The sequence below is a fragment of the Thamnophis sirtalis genome, unplaced genomic scaffold (genome assembly GCF_051295495.1).
Source record: "Thamnophis sirtalis isolate CommonGarterSnake01/CBP01778 unplaced genomic scaffold, rThaSir2_p1.2 scaffold_1, whole genome shotgun sequence".
NCBI lineage: Eukaryota > Metazoa > Chordata > Lepidosauria > Squamata > Natricidae > Thamnophis > Thamnophis sirtalis.
Genome location: NW_028261381.1, coordinates 137,446,922 through 137,471,500, shown reverse-complemented (window position 1 = coordinate 137,471,500; position 24,579 = coordinate 137,446,922). Strand labels below are relative to the sequence as shown.

The following is a 24,579-nucleotide window of genomic DNA, read 5'->3' as shown; positions in this document are numbered from 1 at the left end:
CAAAATCATTGTTGATTACGTTCATAATATTTGATGTTGAAGTGCTTGGTATTTTTATTATTTGATTGTTAGTTCTAAAGTGATTTGTTCAACATATCCTCCATCACTGCACTTAAGGCTTTGTGACTTAATGTGTCAGAGAAAGTAGGATTTTGAATACCAGTTTTGATGCTACAAACAAGTGTCTAAACCTATGGTAAGACTCTCAGTCTTGTACTTTCAGAGAAGGAACTATAGCAGCAAGCTTGGATGATGTGACTGAGCACAGAGGAGGAGAGTATGCTGAAGCTACTTTCAGATATTTCTATTCTGGCATTTGCATCCCTCCCCTTCCAGTAACATTGGATTGTGGTGTTAGTAGTGGAAGCACTGGAAATCAGTCTAGTATGTGTCCTTGGCAGTGAAGATAGCTGTACTTCAAAAAAATTTGGAACCTCTTCTGTAGGTGTGGCCTGCTTTCCAGGTCCACTGGTGGAACCTCTTCTAACCGGTTTGGTAGATTTGACGAACCGGTTCTACCGAACCTCTTCTAACCGGTTTGATAGATTTGACGAACCCGTTCTACCGAATAGGTGCGAACTGGTAGGAACCCACCTCTGCTGTACTTTTTCTCTGCCAACTTGTTCCTTGGTGTCTTAAATTGCCCTTCTATTTGCTGCTTTGCATTTGAATAGGAAAGACCAGTGTTAAAGTTTCAGGTTTGCCATAGTCATATGTAATTTGGTTTTGTTGATTATAATCCAATTTGTTTTCATACAAGAAGCAATGAGGAATGCATATTTACATCCAATTTTTGCACAGCAGTTCAAGAGAGCATGTGCAGTGATCCTCCCTCCTATTTATCCCCACTACGAGCAGCACTATGAGATAGGTTGAGTTGAAAGAGGCCACCTGACCCAAAGATGTTTAATGAATTTCTGTGGCTGAAGTTGGTTGCAGCCTAGGTCTTCCTTCTCCTAATCTAAACACTAAACTGGCTCTCTTTTAGGCTAAGAGAATTTGGCTTAATTTAAAGGAAGAGTAATTAGTAGTATGAATCCTAATTAGATTTGTTCAGATGTAATTGTCATTGAGCCCAGTGACACTTTCAACTAAATATGATTAGGCTTGCTGCCTGTGTGGTATTAAAGTACCAATTGTGATTCTAGGCACACTTGTCTGAAAATAAACTGAACTGGATTAGATTTATTTGCAAATAAATTTTCAAAGGATCATATAACGATATAAAGATATGGGAAGAGGGCTCAAGATGAATGGAAATAAGATAATCAGACCTAGAACTCAGAACATCGGAAAATATTTTCTAATATTTCAGTTGAAGTTTTGAGTGAAATGCTGGAGGTGTTAGGGAACTGTTTCTGAACAGAGTTTTAAATCTGGAAAACGTCTGTGTTGATTCAGGTTATATTTTATTTGACCTAAAAAGTTCTAAATATTTTTAAGTTTACAATGTTCAAAATGAGAGTATTGTTAGAAGCTTAACCTCTGGATAAATTATATGAATCTCCTCCAAATCATTTTAACATTTGGTCTGTCTTAACTGATTGGTATATTTAATGGAAAAATACTTAATAATTGAACTAAGATAAATTAGATGATACATGTGGGTAATGTTACTTAGGGAAGTTCCCATAACAAGAAAAGTATAACAACCTAACTGTATCACATATTTTTTACACTCCAATGATGCTCTTTTCAAATAAATATGTATCTATAAAGCCACTTCTGGTATTCTGCCATTGATTTTAGACTTTGGATACATAATTCAATTCCAATATATGTTGCATGAATCCATACATAGATAGTATTATTTTGTTTTTATTTATGAACAGTGCTTGTACATTTGTTTTTAATTATATTCCTGGATGTCTTCCACATTTTATGATAAATATTCATTGTTAATCCCCCATAGTACTATTTTTATTGCCTTATCCTAAATTTTCTAAACAAAACCCAAACCTCAAAAACTATAGCATTGGTTGCCTCACTGAAAAGGATGCAAGTTACAATATGCAAGGGATCCAAGTCTTTTCCAGCATATTTAAATGCTCAATGCTCTTGAGCTTAGTATCTACAAAATACAGTTTGTTCATTTGGAGTAGGACTTCATCCTTGATTGTGTTGACAGGAAGAGGGCTTTCTAAGACTCCTGACAGTAGTGGCAAAACAAGGTTTTCCAAATAGACTAATTTTATTAGCATTTTGGCACAAGATCTGATGCAACTATGAATTGAATGCAGACTGAGTCAGCTTTGTCAGCTTTCTGGTTTCAATTTGCCATGCAGTTTGACCTTGATATTTATATCTGGCGATGACTAGTGATCATTATAAATACATATAGGGATAACAGCAAAGGCTGCAGTTATGCTGACAGTGTCTAATTCTTAATGACACCAGCAATATTAAAGTAGCTAGCTGTTCAGAAATGAATCTGTTAGTAAGTAGGATACCAATAATCTATTTCATGCAGCCGCAGTATAGCCCAATTAATTAGAGTTGATTTTTTTGCTTATAATCTGGCTTGGTCTTGATGGGGTCACTGATAACTGGAGTACTTAGAAGACATAGAAAACTAAGTTTTGCTCTTATAAAGGTGGCAGACTGTGTACGTGTTAATATTTAAATTATTTGGTTTAACTTTCTCTCTGTTAGTCTTTAGATCTATCAGTTGTCCAACTGCGAAATAAGATTCTCACTTTGCTGCCTGTGATGCTTTAGAATCTGGGTGGCTAAATTAGCTTACATAATTGAAAACTGGGCATGTTTACAAGGCAGATATAATTATAAGAAAATAACTGCTTTTTAAAACCAAGTTCCCTTCAATCAATCATTTAAACATACATAAGCAACTGTTATATAAGCTTTGTAGATAATTCACATTATGCAAAACAATAATATATTGAATTAGGTAGTAAAATGCTTTGATAGTAAAATCAAAGCATTTTCAAGTACAAATTATGGGACAGTATCTATTTTTATTTGCTTTTGTGCTTCTCAAAGTGCAGACAGAGATCTATATTTTTTTCTTGTTATCAAGAAAACTATGGTGAAATGTCTGTATCAACAGGAGTCAAACTCAACTCACAGGACCCTTTAGAGTTATGCAAAAATATTAATCGAAAAAGTTTAATGGAAATGTATACATGAGCTTGCCTTTATATTATGCCTGGGAGAAAAGTGTTAGATTTGTGAAATGCTGTGATTTTATCAACATAAGCAGTTTTTTGTTCCTGTTGGATTATCAAAATAAAATTAACCACCATACAACATGAGTTTGTGAACTAGATTCCTGTAGAATTTAAATGACGGATAATCCCACCAGAGTTAAAAAAATATATTATAGTATTATCTTTCAGCTCAGTGCTATATAGAATTGTGTGATATCTTGATGTTCTACTTGAATAGGATACACTTTAGGATAGATGACTGAATTGGGGTAAGCAATTCAATACTTTTCAGTGTAGGTAGATTCCTACAACAATGGGCTGTAATAGCCATCAATTATGGAGACTGGGAACAATGATTCAAAAGCTCATCTTCTCTACCCACTATTAAACTACATCATAAATTTACACAGAAGATCATATACTGGGCCTGTGCTATTGCAGAGAGGCTGAAAGTATCTACTTCCATTTAAAAAAAAACACTTGCTTGTTACTTTGAAATCCATTGAGCTTCTCAAATTTCCCTTTTTCCTTCTTTCATGTAGTCACAAGAAATACGGAAGAAATGTTCCTTTTTATTTATAATAGCCATAATAAATCAACTGACTCCATATTGTCTCTTCTGGCCAAATGTAGCTCTTGTGTCACATATTTGGCCAGTCAGGAAGGGCTGCAAGAGTCCTTACCTTTTATGATACGAAGAGATGGCGCCCAAGACCGGCATGTGCTTTTTGGTGGCAACCTCAATGTTTTAGAACACTTTTCTCCTGAGAAATACCTTTCTCCTTGCAGATGTGTTGTAAAGCTCAAAAGGCCACCTTGATCTGAACTGTCTAGGCTACTTTGATGAGAGTTTTTAAAATTAATACCTCTTTATAAACTCTGTTTGGAGTTAATGTGTTAATTTTTATTGTTGGTTCTAGTGAGAACAACCAATATTCTATAGAATGGGATAACATATAAGCTGGTGTAGGACTAAAATTTGTTTATGATTGAGAACAAGAGAGAGTGTTCTCCAAAACTCAAAAATTATGCTGCTCAAGTTTGATTTCCAAAAGGGCAGATTTCAGTCCCTTTCTGTCAGTCTGTTCCTTCCCCTTTCTCTATATATGTGATATAACATTGCTCCTCCCAGCTCTATTCTGAAAGAGCTCTAATAGCTGTTTTCAGGGTGGTCTTTAACATTCTTGAAAGGCTTTTTGATTTTAAAGTAAGAATTATGGGGGGAGCTTTGTAAATAAGGGGAAATATATGAAACAAGCAGATTCTGCAGATAGTAGGGAGAATTAGATATCTTTGAAGAAAGTTCTGAAGTAAATTGCAATAGTTATAAGTTGGCACAGCCACTTTATTCTTAAGCCAGGATTGTCAAACTTCCGGGGCGCGGGCCAGATGCGTCATACGCTGGCCACGCCCATGCCCAGTTTATCAACGGGGGGGGGGGAGTTCCAATATGTCATGTGATGGCGACATGAGTTTGACACCCCTGGTCTAAGCTGATCAGAACTGGTCCTTATCTACAGATAATGACAGAATGTCTCTATAAAGAATTCAGGTATTATAAATCTTCAAAAAGAGGAATGGGCATATGAGATAATGTAATCTTGCTTTCATGCTTAATTATATGCATATTAGTTAAATGAGTGTTTCTATCCAAGGGCTGTTTTCCTTTCTGGATATTATCTTTTTATCATAATCATCATCATCATTATGTTAATTCTCTTTAGCTTGTTGCTTGTTTAGTTGGGATATTGCTCAACAAAATGGGAACCTGGCACCAAGTTTCCAGGCTTAAGACTGAAAATAATCTGAATTCTTTCTGGAAAAAGATTGTGCTAGTTGGAAGGAGGTTAAAGAAGAAATAGAAACACTTTTCCTATTCAAACCATTGTAACCTTAAAACACCATTTATGCAATTTCCAACCATAATAATAATTTCTATTTACAATGCCTTTTTATTACTACACTATTTTTGATAGTTATTGAAATAAACTGTACATGACCACATGTTGTCAATTACCCATTATAAATGAAAGCATGATATTAATCTGTTAAGTCATTGCTTGGAATTTGATATCTAAAACATAGAGGATATTTACCATTCAGGAAGTGTGTGCGTGTTGTGTGTGTGTGGTCAGTGGTGGGTTTCAAATTTTTTTAGAACCTCTTCTGCAGTATGGCCTGCTTTGTGGGAGTGGCTTGCTGGCCATGTGACCAGGTGGGAGTGGCTTGCCAGCCATGTGACTGGATGGGCATAGCCAACTTGTAAAATGTGGTGAAACTCACTTAACAACACTCTTGCTTAGAAACCAAAATATTGGCTCAGAAACTCTGGCATTTGAAGCATGCAAGTCTTAAAGCTGTCAAGTTACAAGACCCTTGCATCCCTAACCCTTTAGAAAAAACCCCCAGGGGTGTTCAAACTTGACGGATTTAAGACTTGTGGACTTTTAACTCCCAGAATTCCTCCTCGCTCTTCATCTTGATTTGCGGATGGGCGGGGGGAGGGAGCTGGAACCGGTTCTAAAAGGCACTGTAGATTTGTGGAACCTCTTCTATAGCAGGAACCCATCCCTGGTGTGTGTGTGTAGCGGGTGGTGTAGCATTAAAGTAAAGGTCATTTCCTTGCTAATAATTTATAGCATCTTCTACTGCCACCAAGCAAATACTGAAAAAAATACAGAAGCTAGTCTGATTATAATTATAATAGTGAAGTAGTGGTTGTATGACAATACACAATATTATAAATCACTAGTAAGGAAAAGGCCAGTTTCCTATAAGTTGGGTCAGCTCCTGCTGACTATTTATGACAGATTCAAGCATGATATGATGTGCAAGTCGAAGTAATCTTTACTGTTCTTATAACTCTTTATTCTGTTTTCAAGGCTATATTGAACATGGCTTTAAATGTGTCTTTGCATTTTAAATGCAAATTGTAGCTGCAGACTGAGATAATTATTAGGATTGCAGCAGACAGAGAGAAAGAGTAACAATGCATGAGCTTAACCCTTCCTCCCCTCACAAAAATGGCTCCTGGGACTGCACTGAAAGAAAATCCTTTGTTGATATGAAAGAGCTTTTTTACTTTAGCAACTAAAGCAAGTCCTTTTCCTCAGGACTGTAGCAGCTGATATTTTTGTCTTGTGAAAAGTACATATAAAATATATTCACAACTAGTTCAGAATGTGCACACAAGCAGAAAACAGTGAGCTAGGAGTAAAGGAAAGTGTTTTGGAGGCTCTTGATTGAATACTGCTCTTCTCTTTCCCTTAAAATCAATTTAGTTTCATGGCACAATATAATCCTAAGGCAAAAAGAGTCTAAATTTTGTGTAAGAAGTGTTGGGAGAATGAGAAAAGTCAAAATGGTTGCTGCAGTTCAGTCATAGATGCCATCTTGACTTTTATGACCACACTCTGCATTGTTTCTTACCACTGGTACTCATCAGTTAATTAATAGTGCCTCCTTTTTAAAACATCTTAAAATATTTGTCATTTCTAGTATTAAATTTGTACCGCTGAAGTCTAGGATATATACCCGTATTTTTTGGACTATAAGATGCACCTTATTCCCTCAAAAAAGAGGGTGAAAATCTGGTTGCATCTTATACATTGAATACGGCATTTTGGCCCACCTCCTTTGCAAAAATGGCCGTGCATAGCCTTTAGGGAGCTTCCAGAGTGCTCCTGGGGGCTGGGGAGGGCAAAAATGACCGAAAACCAGCCCATTTTTTGCTCGCTTTTGCCCCCCCCCCAGTTCCCAGGAGCACACCTAAAGGCTATGCATGCTCTTTTTTTGACAAACAACGGGCCCATTTTTGTGAAAAATGGGCTGTTTTTTGCTCATTTTGCAGGGCAGCCCCCAGGAGCACTCTACAAGCTTCCTAAGGGCTATGCATGCCCTTTTTTTTTGACAAAAAATGGTCCATTTTCGTGAAGGGGAGGTCTGCAGAGTGCAAAAACTTTTTTTTTAATTTGCCTCTTCAAAATCTTGGTGCATCTTATACTCCAGTGGGTCTTATACTCTGAAAAATATGGTATATTACATGGTTCAAAACACTACTTTATTTTCGAGTTTTAATTCAGGTAGGAATTACCACTTGATTCTCTGTCATTCCTTCAACTGGTTTGCACTGGCGACAATGCAATAACTAATATAATCTGTTATATAATTTAATCTAAAAGACGATTGCAGAGTGCAGGAGTTTTGTGAACAAGTTGAGAGAACTGCAGACCCATTGGATGTGGAGCCTCAGATTCTGGCTGCGTTATTCTAATATATGATGAAATTGTAGATTACAGAGTATCTACCAAGGGTTCACTTAAAAAATAAATGTCCCAAAGCTTTGGCCATTGTCATAGCTGTTCTAGTATAACAGAATCATTCTGAAAAATCATGGTAACCCCTTTGGACCTCCATAATTTTTTAAAAGGCATAAGCACTCTGTGCTGTAGTTTATGTCAACAGATGTGACAGGTACTTATGCCTTTTAATAAAATGTGTGAACAGGCTACCAGGCTCCTCCTGGTTTTTGCTCCGATAGACTATTGACCTCTTCTCTTGTCCAACAATGTTTCCTGAACATTGCAAATGAAAGAGTTAATTAGTCAGTGCCAAAGATGCTAGGCCAAAATGGTAATTGTTGGGTAATGCAGACATCTGCCTCAGAATAGCCCCCTAAATCTGTCAAGAAGATGCAATAATTTTGAAGGAGATGCCCACTTGGCTGTTCGCACCAAGGGACATGATTTAACACCCAGGAAAGCTTCATACTTATTTCATTTAGTTTAGGGGGAAACCTAAATAGGGATAGGGAGACCAAATCTGAAGGATAAAGGTCATGCACAATGTGGAGGGGAAGACAGTTGTGGGTAAACATTCAAAATGGCCAAGTTCATTCAACCAAGTGAAGAACAGATTCTTCACATAAAACTTAATTAAACAGCGGATTTTGCCACTACCATAAGGCTACTAGTTTTAAAAGGAGTTAGGTAAATTGACAGAATTGACAGAATATGCACTAATATTCTAATAGTTACATATGATGGAACGTAATATAAGATGTTTATTTTTTATTTTTCCATTTTATTGCATTTTTATATCTCTTAATACTTTATATTCTATACAATATGTTTACAGTATTAAAGAGTTGCCCTGTGATGTGGTGGGTGACAAATAAATTTAATAAAAAAAAAATAAAGTTAAGATTTTGTTAGTTGAATAATTAAAAGCAATGTTTTTAAAGTATGGTCCTGGATCCTGTGGGAGTCCAACAAGATCCTCTCAGTGGTCTGCAACATCAAAATTATTTGCTAAGTTGAAAAATAATACAACATTAAAATTCCAACAAATAATCATGAGAGGTGATAGTGGCAGCAAAAGTGTTAATTTTAATTTTTAATATGAAAATACAAATATAACCCAGATAAACAAAAGCTTCTTAGGGATCTTCCAGAATATTTAAAAGTGAGAAGGTCCTGAGAGAAAAGGTTTAAGAAACATTAATTTAGAATATTAAATATAAACACAACAGGAAATATTCTGTCAGTGTTAATTAGTTTAGGATATCACTAAACAATCATAAAATTATTAGACTTTTTATATAGAAAAAAGTCTAACATAGTATTAAGAAAAACACTACTACATATTACTGCATAGCTAAATAATTGTTGTATAATAACAATTTCAGTGTTGACTGATTAATGCATATTAGAATCTATACAGAGAGAAATAGAGAGAAGAAAAATAAGGAAAACAAAATAAATTTATTGAAGATTAAATACAAAAAATTATTGAGGAAAAAGAAAAAGGGAAAATTTATTAGAGTTTTAAATTGTTCCCTGCTCTTTTTCTAAATACATCTCAGTGTTTCTCAACCTTGGCAATTTGAAGATATCCGGACTTCAGCTCCCAGAATTCCCCAGCCAAGTTGCTAAGGTTGAGAAACACTGCATCTGTTAATTTACCATATTGTAGACAATTAAACCCCGTTAAAAGTCAGAATGTCAGTAATTCGTTTTTACTTTCATTTCAGCTTCATTTAAACCCAGTTTTTGAAAGTATTGGCCTTGATTGATATTAGGGGGAGCCGGGTCACTTCACAAAGCACATTTATTTAAAATATTGTAATTGAGTGTTTACAGATAATCAAATTATATTGTCATCTGTTGATAACAATATGCTAAGGAGGACTATGTGAATCAGAATAAAGGAGTTCAGTCAGGACAAGTTGCAGTGGAACAAGTTCAGTATTATTTCCTCTGATAAGAAGTGTCACCAAAACATCTAGGGAGCAAATTGTAATCAGTAACTAAACACACAGTTATGACTTCATGCCAAAGAATTTTTTCTTTAGCAGTAAGCTAAATGTATGCTGGTTATATATTTGCTGTTAGACTTTAAAAGTCAAAATGAACTATATGATTGGGAACAGACCTATATTTAGTAAAATTCTTCATTAGAGGGAAATGCTGTCAGATTTTCTAATCTGCCAAAAGTGGAGACATCTTATGTGGGCATGAACGAAAGAAAGAAAGGAACAGTGATAGATCCTATGAGTCATCAAGCTTTGTCAGATTTCTAACAATAATATATATTCAGTTTTAAATAAAAAAGCCAGCATAGAGTTTTTCCCACTGTTTAAAAATTAGCAGAAGCTGAGTATCTACATAAGATTGTGGAGTTGAAAACAGTCACTTAGGCCATCAAATCCAATCACCCTCTCAATGAAAAAAATCCAAATTAAAGCTTCCCAGACAGATGGCTTCAAACACAGTTGAAGTTACTCCACTACTTTTGGGGTAACTGGTTTCATTATTAAATTCTTCTCAATGGTTTTTTCTGACATCAAGTCAGAATCTGCCTTTTGAAAAATCTAATACGATTGCTCACTTTCTATTGCATTCTGGAACAAGAAAAAACAAACCTTGACATTTTGTGTAAGGTGATATGTACTGAGGTTATATGTAATAACCTGGTCCGTTACTAACTTCTATCTTTTTTATTTTGACATCTTATTAGTATTTTTATCTGCAAGTTGGTTAATGCCCTTTCGTTCAGTGATTGTTCAAATTCACAAAGGCTCTGAACAAGTGGTAGTTATGTTGGAAGAAATGTCCATCTGGGTTCAATTCCAAGTGGGAAGGAAGACACTGGAAACATAGAAACTGATTGGAAAGATGGTTTAATGGTGGACAGGACCACATGGTTTGAGAACTTGGGCAAAAAAAAGCACCTGGGTGGGAGAGAGAGAGAGAGATTTATACTCTCTCTTGGGTCCCGCCTTGGAGCTTCCTGTTCCTGTGTAAGAAATGTATTCTGATTGGTTGTCAGACTCCCATAGGGCCATGCAGGGGTAACTTTGTAGTGTCTTGAGTCCCAAGCTTGGTTGAATCTTGTTGGGGGATGTAATCTCACCAGGTGCCATGTTGTGAGTTCTGTTGCTAGATGGCTAGAGGGCTAATCCTACTTTTGTTGGCTCTTGTGAGGGCATTTGCTTATGAATAGACATAGCTGTCTCCCTATCTCTTAAGTGTTGACATTTGCTGGGGGCTATTGAGGAGGGTGGAGGCTATTAAGAGTGAGTCTGCTTCCTGCCTAAAAAACATGTTTCTTCATTTCTTATCCAGGGAAATATAATCTGCCTTTTTAATATTTCCTAGAATATTTCATCTAGGAGAGAGGTGGGTGCTAACTTCGTACAGTTACACCTGGTCCCTGAACTTATAGACATTTTAGTGCCCCCACACAGTCACATGATCAAAATTCAGATGCTTGGCAGCTTGCTTGCACTTACCATCAAAGGGATATTTCAACTCTAACCTCTCCTCACATCTCTGCCCTTTTCCACAGGTCCTGCCATCTAGCACAATAGGGGGCGGGGAGGGGGGGAGATGATCATCACCATCAGTCATTTCTCCAAAAAAGAAAAAGGCCCTTGGTTAGAAACCAAAGCAGAGTATATGCTTCCAATGGCAGCTTGCTTGCACTGAATACATATTCATTTAATATTCATATCATTAATTATGAATAATCAGGCAAGGTTATATTTTATCATCTGTATATTGCTCTTTTGGAAGATTTAATAGAATAACAGAGTTGGAAGGGAACTTGGAGGGTCTTCTAGTCAAGCCCCCTGCTCAGGCACCCACATACTTTATAGACATTCTTTCATTGTCTATACATAAGGACAAGTTCTGACCACCTTAGACTAAATTAGCTGTGCTTGCCTATAACATTGCAAAAGTTTACTTCAGGATCTTTCTTCAAGGCTATTTAGTCCTTCTTAATGCCTATATAACCTGCTTGCTTATATTTGCCTTTATTAAGCAATCTGTCTCTAGAATATTTATTCCTTTGCAACTTTCAACTAAAAACATCTCAGAAAATATGGTTATTGTCCAAATCTCTGCTTGTCATACAAGATTATTATGGCCTGTAATGCTCTGATCTTTAAAATTTGTTTTTATTTATAAAAAGATAATATGTGGTTTGGTTTTCTTCATTTTTCTGAATTATATGACAATAAGTATGCGGATTACGCATGCCTCATTTACCTTAAAATATTTATCATCTGCTTCATTCAAATATTTAAAATAGTTATTTTTTAATGTATTCTATCACTGGGGCTACATTTTATAGTTTGCAGTTTAGGGTGTAGGATCATATGGATCTCCCCAGGGGTGAAATCAACTTACCTTTGCTATTACTTCGGTAGCAATGTGAGTGTGTGCACACCTGCGCAGAGCATCAAAAACAGACTGCATTATTTGTAGGGGACATGATACTGAAGTGATGGCATCACCAAAAATGTAGAGTGAAGATTTTTAATTCATTATTTTTATATATATAGTAGTTTGGATAAGGGATAGGGCAAAAAAGAGTCTCGTCAAAATGTACACCTATTTCAACCTTTTAAAAATAATCAAACATTCCCTCCTACCCCAAACTTCTCTACTGATAAATATTAATCTTAACAGCCCAATTCAGGGGGGAGTAGGATTTGGAGCTTCACAGCATGTCCAATTAAATATTTGGCCATGCAAAATTGTACAGAAGATCTAAAATCAAATAATGTAAAAGAATACTGTCGAGTATCTAAAAGTATGTCAGTAATATTTTGTATAGAACAGATATTCACATCAGGAGTGGCATCCTACCGGTTTAACAACCACTTCGCTGAGCGCACGCTTTGTGTGCTTGACACACACTGCGTGCGTGTGCACAATTCACAGGAAAACAGCTGAGACACAGCAATCCACTCTGCTGTGCTGATCATCTGGGCTAAAATACAAGGAAATATAGGTAGGTATCACCCACGGGCAGACAGGCCCACCTAAAGGTTGGAGCGAACTGGTTCGCTCTCAGCAGAGCTTCGGAGCTACTGGTACGCCTGAACCTGGCCAAACTGGTAGAATCCCACCCCTGACTCACATTGATGTTTTCTCTTTTGTTTCAGAGTCCAGAGCAAAGAATAATAAGTTTAAATTTCAGAAAGCAGTTTGCAATTGAATTGCCACTTAGCAATGGAACAAGTTCCTCTCAAAGCTGGGTATGCATTGCTTTCATTGCAAGATTCAAGCAATAGCAATAGCAATAGCAATAGCAGTAGACTTATATACCGCTTCATAGGCCTTTCAGGCCTCTCTAAGCGGTTTACAGAGAGTCAGCATATTGCCCCCAACAATCTGGGTCCTCATTTTACCCACCTCGGAAGGATGGAAGGCTGAGTCAACCCTGAGCCGGTGAGATTTGAACCGCTAACCTGCTGATCTAGCAGTAGCCTGCAGTGCTGCATTTAACCACTGCGCCACCTTGGCTCTTTTTTAGCAGAAGCTAAAAAAATATTTATGCGGGATATCTACTCTTTCACTCTTTTTTAGAGAGAAGATAGGATCATCCATTGTAGAATAAACCTATTGTAGAGAAGGGGAAATTCTTGTGAATTAGCTACATCAGCAGGGAATGTATGGTTGCGGACCCAGTGCTTGCTGAGTTTTAAAGACTACATTGATGTGAAGAAGAAAGTGTTGAAACTGGAAAAGATGAAGAAGACTGTAGAGGTTGGAGTAAAAAGAGAAAGACAAGAAATGTAATGGTGGGCTATCTTTATCAGGCTTATACTAAGATATTTCCCTAGCCTTCTATGTTACCTGGCTTTCAATCAACCAATTATCCAGTCAGAGAATAGAGTGGTGCCTCAAGCTGAAATGTCAATAGGGAGAAAAGAGCCAGAATCTACACAAGTAAGATGTTGCCTCCATAACCAGAGCTGAAGCTGGAGGGCCTTTTGAAACAGTTGGTGAGACAATAGCAGTAAAAGAATCAAGCTGCTACTTTGAACATGATTTAGTCTTTCCTTAAGCCAAAGAGTCTGTTGTTCGTGACAGCTGTCACCAGGTTCTCTACATCTGTGTTTCTCAACCTCAGCAGCTTCAAGATGTGTGGAACAACTCCTAGTATTAGTCAGCCACATCTACAAGTTCACATGTGTTAAAGTTGCTGAGGTTGAGAAACACTGGTCTACACACCATTGGAGAGTTAGTTACTATTTGCTTTTAGGTTATCCTACTTAGCTTACCATCTTTCTGTCTACAACGGTCTCCTACACCTACAATTTTATGTGTAATATGATGGAATTCTTTGCTGTACATGAGCATTGTTTAGGTATGGTTAAAATTAGCCATAAAATACAGGAGATGGGTTGTGTGGCTTCTTTCTGTTTTTTTGAAGTCTGCTTAATAGATGAATGGTGCTGCATTGGCAGTATTCAAACAATACTTCAGAGTTCTTGAGGGCTCCCTAATGAAATGGCTTTTTTTAGTTACCTTAAGAGAAGGGCTGGCACACTCTTTATGAATAAATTTGGTGTCCCTAAGTTTAGTAATAGGTTTCAACATGCAGTTTTAAAACAGTGAGGATTTTTTACATGTAGAGTTTCAAGTTTCTTTGTAGTTCAGCCTGCCATTAAAAAAATTGCCTACTTTCCCTCAGGTATTTAAGATATAAAATGCTACCTTCAGGGGATCAAAGGAAAAATACTTTAAATTCTTTCATCTGGCCATGTGATTATTTGCATTGTGCCAATGTACTGGTAGATTTCTTAGGAATGTACAGCTGTATATATATAATTTTGTTCTTGTTAGAGTGAAATCAAGGAAATCACAATGATTCCTTTTCAGCAGCATATAGTAGTCAATACACTAAGCTAAATAAAATGACCATAAGTATAATTGTTAATACCATTCTTCATGTTTTCCGATTTTGGTCTAAATGGAGTTGATACCTATGTCTGTGTGTAATTTCCTATTGAGACATATATTAGTTTCACACTTCAGTTTAGTAACATACTGATCGTAGTATTTGGCAAAACATAAACTTTAGCAGATTTGCATAAACTACTTTAGATATTGATTACAAATTATAGAAAAATAGAGGAACTTTAATCATGCTATCATGTGATCCTCACATAATCCTAGTTATGTTGATTGAAAAGTATTTTATTTCAAATTAATGAGTTTTACTCATTTTGCCTGCAGTGCAATTAAGATGTGTTTTCAGACATTCTATGGATGTGCATCATGCTTCTTGCCTCACTTTCAGGAAGCACGGCTGAAAGTTGTATACACATTGTGGTTCTCTTTGTGTTGTCATTGCCTTTTCCCATTGCCTTCTCAGAGTGGTATCCTTCTAATGTGTTATTGGTTGCAAGCTTGGACAGGGCTCAGTACCTAGAAAGGGTAAATAACCCTATCAGCAATGAAATCAACACTAATCAGCTGTAGGTCTTGTGAATATATTATTTATATATGCAAATATATACAGTACATACAAACAAGCAAAATAAAATTAGGGGTGTATAGGAATAGATTCTGGAGTTCTGCCATAAATATGTCATCTGACTTACAAAATGTCATGACTCATGGTGTGAATTTTGGTTAATTTATTGGTGAAAACATATACTATAAAATAGTATGGAGAAAGCATTTTTCGTTTCTTTTTAGGTGATATAGGATTGTGCTACAACAAGAATTGTTTAGGAGAAATAGTGCTGACTTAGAAACAACTCTTCTATCTTTAAAATAGGGCCTGCAGTTAATTTTCTATACATTAAAATGTCTTTTTTTTAACTTATTGTATATATTTGTGGCTAAGTGAAGAACTTTAGGTGCCAAAATATATCCCAAAAGATAATTTTGGCATATCCGCAGATAGGCTTACTTGCTAGTATATATGATATTTTTTTAAAGGTACCCATATATCTCTACATACTTGTGGATAAGCCCATCCGTGAATAAGCAGACCCTCCAATTTTTAAACAAACTACCATGAAAAATGTATCAATTTATCTGTGGGTGGTTCATTTTTCATGATATTTTTGTTAAAAATTCAAGGTTAAGTTTATTGATTATGTATTGATTAGGTATTATTTAGGCATACAGGTAGTCCTTGTCTTACAACAGTTCATTTAGTGACTATTCAAAGTTACAACGGCATTGAAAAAAATGACTTATGACCATTGCAGCAGATCCAAGAATTCCCTGCATGAAAGAATTCATTGTACTCTAGATCCTTCCTCCCTTTTTCATGCTGCAAAAAATAATAATAATCACCAGATGATGCTCTGACCATTATAATCTGGTAATGTTAAATTTCCCCTCCTCATTACCAAGACAAAACTGTTTTTAGTTTGTTTGAGGTTTTTAAAACCTTTTTTCTTTTTGGATTTATTTGTTGATAACTTTAAAGGCATTCATTTAATTGTGAGTTCTTTAATATATTTAGGTGTTATTTCAATCTTTGGTCAAGATAATGCTTTGTTCTTTGTGTTTGATCCAGTTTGACCTCTGAAGATACAGGGGCTGTGAAATCCTTATCAGGCACTAAGCTTCCCATAGTGCCTTACTAGAGTTTAAATCAGCCAGGTTCTTATTTTGGAGTTGTTCTTATTAGTTGTTTATATAAAGCATAGATTTGCATTGCACTTGGATCCAATGAGTGTTCACAAATGCCTTGGCTGTACTTCAGGATGAGAGATATGGATTTAAATAAAAACATAATGGTCTTTAAAGAAAGATTCAAAGATCAGATTTTAGAATGGCAACCCTGAGAATAAAAAGACATACTGATGGCCCTCGACTTAATGACCATTTGTTTAGAACTTTAAAAAAGGGCTTATGACTGTTTTTTCACACGACCGTTGCAGCATCCCAGGGTCATGCAAACACCTTTTATGGCCTTCTGACAAGCAAAGTCAATGGGGAAGCCAGATTCACTTAACAACCATGTTACTAACTTTACTGCAGTGATTCGCTTAACAATTGTGGCAAGATATGTTGCAAAATGGGGCAACTGCTTGGCAAAAGAAATTTTGTGCTCAATTGTGGTCATAAATCAAGGACTAGCCATACAAGAAAATTGGGGGGGGGCTATTTTAGAGCAAAAAAGTAAGGCAACAGAAGACATATGGCCAAACTGGGAATATGAAGCCATGCAGAAAGTAACTCTTTTTTTTCCAGTGGCAAATGCAAGAAGTTTGACCCAGACTGGGACTGTAGGGGAGACAGAAGTTTACCATCTATTTCCCACCACAAGCCCCATTCTGATTCAGATCAAACGACTATGCCCTCCACTTACTCAGTTACAAATTCAATTCTTGTATTCTAGAAAGTAAAAAAGCAAAGAGAGACAGTGGAGAACACAATGAATGCCTTTCCATGGCAGTGGATCCAGGAGGGCGCCTGGGTTTACTGAGGAACTCCGAGAGATGAAGCGCCAAAAGAGACGCCTAGAGCGACGCTGGAGGGCTAGTAACTCCGAATCTGTCTGAACACTGCTAAGATCTTATTTAGTGGCGATATGAGCAGCAAAATGTGCCCATTTTTCCACCCTTATTGCGTCCGCAGAATCTCGCCCAGCTGCCCTGATTAGGATAACTCGCTCCCTCCTGAAAGGGAGGGATGCGAGTGAACCCTTACAGGGAAATGCTGAGGAATTTGTTCAGTTTCTGTCAGACAAAGTCACTCAGATTCGGACGGACCTGGACTCCATTTGGACAGTGCCAGCAGAGATGCCGAGGGAGGGCCTTGATCAAGTTTTGTGGAGTGAGTTCCAGCTTGCCACTCCTGAGGAAGTGGACAAGGCCATTGGAGCGATGAGTACTGCCACCTGTCTACTGGATCTGTGTCCCTCCTGGTTGGTTTCGACCAGCAGAGAGGTGACACGAAGCTGGATCCAGAGGATTGTAAACACCTCGCTTCGGGAGGGGTCTTTCCCGCAACCTTTGAAGGAAGCGGTGGTGAGACCCCTCCTTAAGAAGCCTGCTTTGGACCCAGCGGTCATCAAAAACTACTGTCCAGTCTCCAACCTCCCATTCCTGGGGAAGATTGTTGAGAAGGTGGTGGCCTCCCAACTCCAGCGGACCTTGGATGAAGCGGATTATCTAGATCCCTTTCAGTCTGGTTTCAGGCCTGGCTATGGCACCAAAACTGCTTTGGTCGCACTGACCGATGATCTCTGGCAAGCCAGGGATAGAGGGCATTCCTCTATCCTGGTGCTTCTTGACCTCTCAGCGGCCTTCGATACCATCGACCATGGTATCCTTCTGCGGCGGCTGGAAAAGGTGGGAGTGGGAGGCACCGTCTTACGGTGGTTCTCTTCTTAACTCTCTGGCAGGTTGCAGTCGGTGTTGGTCGGAGGACAGAGGTTGACCCCTAGACCCCTGGAATATGGGGTGCCGCAGGGCTCAGTCCTGTCCCCCCTCCTATTTAACATCTACATAAAGCCGCTGGGTGAGATCATTCGACGGTACAGGATTAAATACCATCAGTATGTGGACGATACCCAGCTGTATCTGTCCGCCCCGTGCCAAGTCAGTGAAGTGGTAGAAGTAATGTGCCAGTGCCTGGAAGCTGTCAGGGTCTGGATGGGAATGAACAAGCTTGCGCTCAACCCTGACAAGACTGAGTGGCTTTGGATGCTGCCTCCCAAAAACAGTCCAGACATTCCACCTTTAAACCTGGGGGGTGAAATCTTACACCCCTCAGAGAGGGCCCGCAACTTGGGTGTTCTCCTGGACCCACAGCTGACACTAGAACATCATTTGTCAGCTATGACCAGGGAGCTTTTGCCCAGGTTCGCCTGGTGCATCAGTTGCGACCCTACCTGGACCGGGAGGCACTCCAAATGATCACTCATGCCCTCGTCACCTCAAGGCTCGATTACTGTAACACCCTCTACATGGGGCTGCCCCTGAAGAATGTTCGGAGACTACAATTGGTCTAGAATGCAGCCGTGTGAGCGATATTGGGTATACCTAGGTACACCCATGTTACACCTATCCGCGAGCTGCACTGGCTCCCTATTGGTGTCTGAACACGCTTCAAGGTGCTGGTTATTACCTTTAAAGCCCTACATGGCCTAGGACCTGGATATCTCCGTGGACACCTCCTGCAACATACCTCCCAGTGCCCAATAAGATCGCACAGGGCGGGCCTCCTCCGATTACCATCGACTGCGCAGTGCCGTCTGGCGGATCCGTGGGGGAGAGCCTTCTCTATAGCTGCCCTGGCCCTTTGGAACGATCTACCCCGTGAGATACGGACCCTCCCCACTCTCTTCCCTTCCGTAAGTCTGTTAAGACCTGGCTGTTCCGGCAGGCCTGAGGCTGTTGATCTAGATTGATCTTCAGCCCCATTAAGATCGAGTGTATGTTGTGCCTTCCTTTAACTCATCTTTGTTCTGTATTTTAAACTTTTTAAAATGCTTTTCAACTGTTTTTATGTAAGCCACCCGGAGTCCTTCGGGATTGGGCGGCATACAAATCTATTAAAATTGGAAAAAATTGGAAGAGTTTAGAAAGAAATGGAAAGGACAATGTGCTCTATTTTCCCACAAACAGGAAACTACTATTTGAATTTAAAAGAAGTTTCACATACCATGTTTGAGGGCGCCCTATATACAAAAATGAAAAATGAATTGCTGACTAAGCTCATTAGACATGGAGCTGATTGTTCAAGTATTGAAGAGAGATAATCAGTTGAATGCTTGTTCATTCTTTACAGATTACTCAGGGCGAACTCCAGAAGTCATGCGCTAAGCCTCTAGTAGAGAAAGCTACAGATAATTGCCAGCATATCTGCCAATGCAGACCACCTCCATTACCACCACCGCCACCTCCACCGCCACCACCAAGGTTGCTTGGGGCTTCATGTAAGTAGAGGTTACCACTGTTTCTTTTTACCTTCAGAAAAGCCTAGGAGCATCGGAAAGATTGTTAAATCACTGATTGGGAAGAAGGCAATATTTATTTAATGCAAAGGTAGTAATATTTTTCTAATGCAGAATGGGAAAATAGTCATAATTCAGATTGTTGATTGTTTAACGCTGTTTCCTTAAACATGCAATAACATGCAAATCCTTGAATAATGCCATATGCAATGAGGGTGCCATGATCTAGTATATAAATATGTTTATAATTTCCCCAATTTATGTTCTATCAAACTTAATGTTACACATACTGTAGCTTTGTGTGTGAATGCATCTGCATCCATCTCCTGGAGGAAATAGATTATCTAAACCCTTTCAAGTCAAATTTCAGCCCCTGAAAACTTGTATTTACATCATCAGTATATGAATGATGCCCAGTTATATATATCATGATATATCACAAGTCTTAAAGTGGCCCAGATTAGAGCTCCCTGGTATAGAGTACAGTTTCTCAAATAGTGATAGAAGTAGCCAAGTTCCCTTATATAATATTTTTACTTTAAGAGGCCCATTTGATATTAGTTGGATCTAATTGAAAATGTTAGTTCTCATGTTTAAAGGATCTGGATATCCACAGGACTAAATTCTCCCTGTGGTTTCTCACCATGTGGTAGGATCAGAAAGGATAGGCTGTCTCTGGTTCTCTTCTCTTAGGCATTGTCATCTCCAGGGGCCATGGAGTAATACATCTTTTTCAATTTTAATCACCTCATCTTTGGAACAGCATATTTCCCAAGATAGACAAACTCCCATTAACATATGGCTTCTTAAGAGAGCCCTGGAGTGGAACTATTATATGTAGCTTTTTTGGGGGGGGGGCATGTTGCTTGATGCTTAATTTTCCTCAGTGCTGAAGATTTTATAATTGCATGCTGTTTATTCTGATGTTTATCTTTGATACTGTAAGAGGGGAATGGAAATTGCTCAGAGTCCTTCTAAGGTAGGACTGTCAAACTCCTGGCCTGCAGGCTGGATGTGTCATGCACTGGTCACACCCATCCCCAGTTTAGCAGAGGGGAGGAAATCCCAATATGTCATGTGACACCGCTGTGACGATGTGAGTTTGACACCCCTATCCCATGGTAAAGGAGAATAATAAAGAAAGTATTTGGGAATTTCTATCCAAGTCTTATGGTATGAGGCGACTCATTAATCTTAGTTTTGTGTCAATAGTTTTATCTTCCTAGGTTAATTCTAGATTAATAGCTAATGTAATATGCAGCTACTTACTAGCCTCTGGAACACTGAATAGGTATTTTAAAAACAAGCAAAAAGGTCCATTTTATTCTAGGAAACCTCTTGAATTGTTCAGATGATTTCATTTATGTTTGGGAGAGTTTGGGATTTAACATATGTGGCTAATTCAGCCCTTTCATCAATATATTTTTGTTACTTGCCTCTGGGACTCATTTAGTCTCTTGTAAGACTCTAAGTGTAATGATATCATTACTTATTTTCAACTTGAGCCATGATTTGCTCCTTTTGCTATTTTAGCCAATAAAAGTATATTCTGATAGTATACCATGATATCATCTAAGGTATATATTAGCTATTTCCAACTTTAAGAATTCTGTGAAGCATAAGAGAGAATTCTACAGCCAAGATGCCACAGAAAAATGCCTTTCCTTGCCCAGATCTTAACTGATATGCAGGATTATATGGGAGACAGCAATATTTTACTGTGGGATTCCAATAAACATCTTATTTAAAATATTGGTTACATATTTTTTTTCCTATCTACAAGATCATCAGTTGTCAGAATTGAAACATCTAAATATTTAAATTATACACAGACATAAAATAAAAAAGTGTTTGAAGTCTTTAGAAAGTTGAGTTTCCTGCCTGCTCGTTCCAACAGTCACTGTACAGGAGAATAGATGTACATAATTCTAATATCAAAATAGCAATATTGAGAATTCAATGGGAGACAATCTTATCCTCCCAGGGTAATATTTGATTTGTTCCACTCAAAGTGGCCATGCTTCAACAAAAAAGGTTCCAAAGGCAGATTGCAGTGCAAAACAACTAAACCAGAATTTATTTTCATATGTAATTGGATGTTGTTCCAACACAGATGAAGTGGGAATTATCTTTCCTGCTATGGGAAACATAGTTGTCTTCTTTTTGGTGTCAGATTAGCATGATAAGAAAGGCAATATTATTGTCAATGATTGCTCTATTTGCTTCTGCATACAACTGTCACAGATTGTGTCTTATGTTTACAAAATACCTCGGTCCATATCTGTGTTTATGTGTCAGAGCAAGCAACATTAATACAATTTCAGGCATTTAGAACATTGACTTTTCTCACAGTTATTTGTTATTAGAATTTGTTTTGCTGAATTTAGATGGACTGCCTCTCTCAAGTTCTCACAAACCCACGTAAACTGTAAAGCAATTTTCTTCTTGCATCCTTTGTTATTTTATTCTGTTTTGGGGAATGTTTGCATCCAGGGATCCCCATTTCCTTTATTATTCCTTTTAAATAACTTTAAAAGTTATTTAACTTTTCTCTGGGCTAGTAAATATATTTTCTAAACACAGAATATTTTCTTTTGATTATCCCTGTGCATGGGTTGTGTAAGTGGTGAAATTCATATATTTTTTTTACTACTGGTTCTGTGGGCATGGCTTGGTTGGCGTGGCAGGGGAAGGATACTGCAAAATACCCATTCTCTCCTCACTCCTGGGGGAAAGATATTGCAAAATCTCCATTCCCACCCCACTCTGGAGCCAGCCAAAGGTGGTATTTGCTGGTTCTCTGAACTACTCAAAATTGCCACTACAGGTTCTCCAGAATTTGTCAGAACCTCCTGAATTTCGGCCCTAGGTTGTGTGGTATTTAAAAAAAAGGGTTTGAGATGGCGCTGTCAATGCACATCCTCTCACTCCTCCCCTGATAAAAGTTTTTCAGACTTTGAATCATCAGACTGTATGGACAAAGACTTTGATCTGAATAAATAACACCTATTTTGCCTTTAACAAGGAACAGGAATGGCAATTATATCCAAACATTCCACAGTTAGCTTAATTTCAGCTGTATCATCATCTGCCAGGCTGGAAAATGATGATGGAGGGGGATTCTTCTACCAATTCTGAATCTGAGATTCTGGCTCAGGTATAAGTCTTGAAGCCAATCCAGTAAGATCTGGCAGAGCTTAAATGTGATTAAAAGAGGTGCAAAAAAAAAGTCTCACTATGAAGAATGAAGCAATTATACAACTCAATCATAATATTCCTGTTTTACAAAAAGAGATGATTGTAAAGGACCATAAAAAGAAATTAATTTAAAAAAAAAGAAATTAAATGAATACTTTGATAATAACCTGGCTAAAGGGACAAATGTAATGATTGTTTGGGATGCTAGTAAAGCAGTTAAGCGAGGCTATTTTATACAATATGATTGTCTGGAGAGGAAGACATCCAGGAAAAAGATGCAAAAGCTATTGGATGAAATTAGAAAGAAAGAAATTCAATCTAAAAAGGCACCTATGGATAAGGTGACCAGATTTTCAGATTGGTAAAGAGGGACACCTTTGACCGGGGCGGGGGGGGTTGATTAAAAATTTTATACGGAGCAACAAAAATGTTCATATAACGCAAAAATAGTATTGTAATTTTTTTTATTTCAAGATAACTACAATTTACAAATATAAATTGTAACTCTTGCCAAACATCAATATTTTGATCATGTGATCATGAGGATGCTGCAACGGTCGCTAAGTGTGAAAATGGTCGCTAAGTGTGAAAAATGGTCATCAGTCACTTTTTTCAATGCCATTGTAACTTTGGTCACTATACCACCTTTCTTGCCACAGTTTTTAAGTGAATAACTGCTGTGTAACTTGCATGTGTGAGGATGACATATAGAACTTTTTGTACCTTTGCAAACTATTCTAACTGCTGAATCATACCCAAAAATTAGGTAATAGCAATACATTTTGATCCTATGTCCAGCAGGTTCTGATTGAGTAAAAAATACACACTCTTTCAAAACTACAATAAACACATCAATCTATAAATAAGATGTGAAACCATGTGGCGCAAATATGTGTTTGTTAGCATATCAATTAATCCCCTCCTCCTTAAGTTAATACATGGATGTGGAATATAGTATGGTATAGATGTCACAAATCATGGTGGGGAAACTTTTTCTTATGGAATGCCATTGAAAAACAGGAAAGACAATAAAAAAAGATATGTGATATAATAGATATGAGGTGATCCATGTAAGTGGATGAGTTTGCAACATTTGTATCTTTCTATAATTAATTACCGGTAAATACATTTTTAATTTAACACTGATTTAATTTCACTGGTTCTGGATTGATATAATTCCAAGCAACATGCTTCTTGGTTTAAACCAAATGATAACTGCAATTGTGTTTAACAAAGCTTGGAGAACAGCTGATATAATTTTCTTTTCAAGAAGCAAGTATGATGATACAAACGATAACATCACCAGATTTGTTACTGTCCTTTCCCTTATTACGTAAAGATATGAGGTGGTTTGATTGGAATATTAAACTATGGAGGTGGTCTTTTTTGTACTATATTTCATCTTTTTGTACTATATTTTTTTGTCCATGGCTATTATGATTAATACCATCACTACCATTTGTGCCAAGTATCTGTGCCCCTGGATGTTTATTATAATATTGGCACACTTACCAATTATTAATCCAAAGCAATTAGAATATTTCTCCGGTTTGTTTCAGAAAATTATCTTCTTTCTAGAAAAACATTTATCACTGATTCTTCAAGTATTTTATGAAAAATAAATGCAGATGGGGAGGTTATTCCTGCAACTAATAATTCATGACTCTGATAAGAAATGTTTAAACATTTTATGTCAAGTATTAATTTTCATCATAGCAATACACTACTCTAGTGGCATAAGAAAGCATCAGCATAATCACCATTGTACAAACAGAAATCTTAGCCTTCAAACCACTAATGGGCTACAGTATATAGTTTTTGTGCTAATTCAGCGGTGTGCTAAATCACCCTGTGTTTCAGCAGTTTAGAAAAGGAGGAAGAAAAACTTAAAGCAGGGCCCAAAGTACTACCTCAATTTGAGGGAATGCATTTTCCAGGAAAGAAGTCTATGTGCCAAATATTGCAAATTAAAAAAAGGTTATGTGACCAT

At 37.5% G+C, this 24,579-nt stretch overlaps 1 protein-coding gene across 2 annotated transcripts in view; it reads left to right on the top strand.

Annotated features, from left to right (window-relative positions):
- PRIMA1 (proline rich membrane anchor 1) overlaps positions 1–24,579 on the top strand; it is a 70,646-nt gene that overhangs the window by 1,323 nt on the left and 44,744 nt on the right. For both annotated transcript variants that reach the window (XM_014058568.2, XM_087725837.1), the window contains exon 3: positions 19,226–19,373. In XM_014058568.2, coding sequence (XP_013914043.1) covers positions 19,226–19,373 — 148 coding nt within the window. The remainder of the gene's footprint in view (positions 1–19,225; positions 19,374–24,579) is intronic.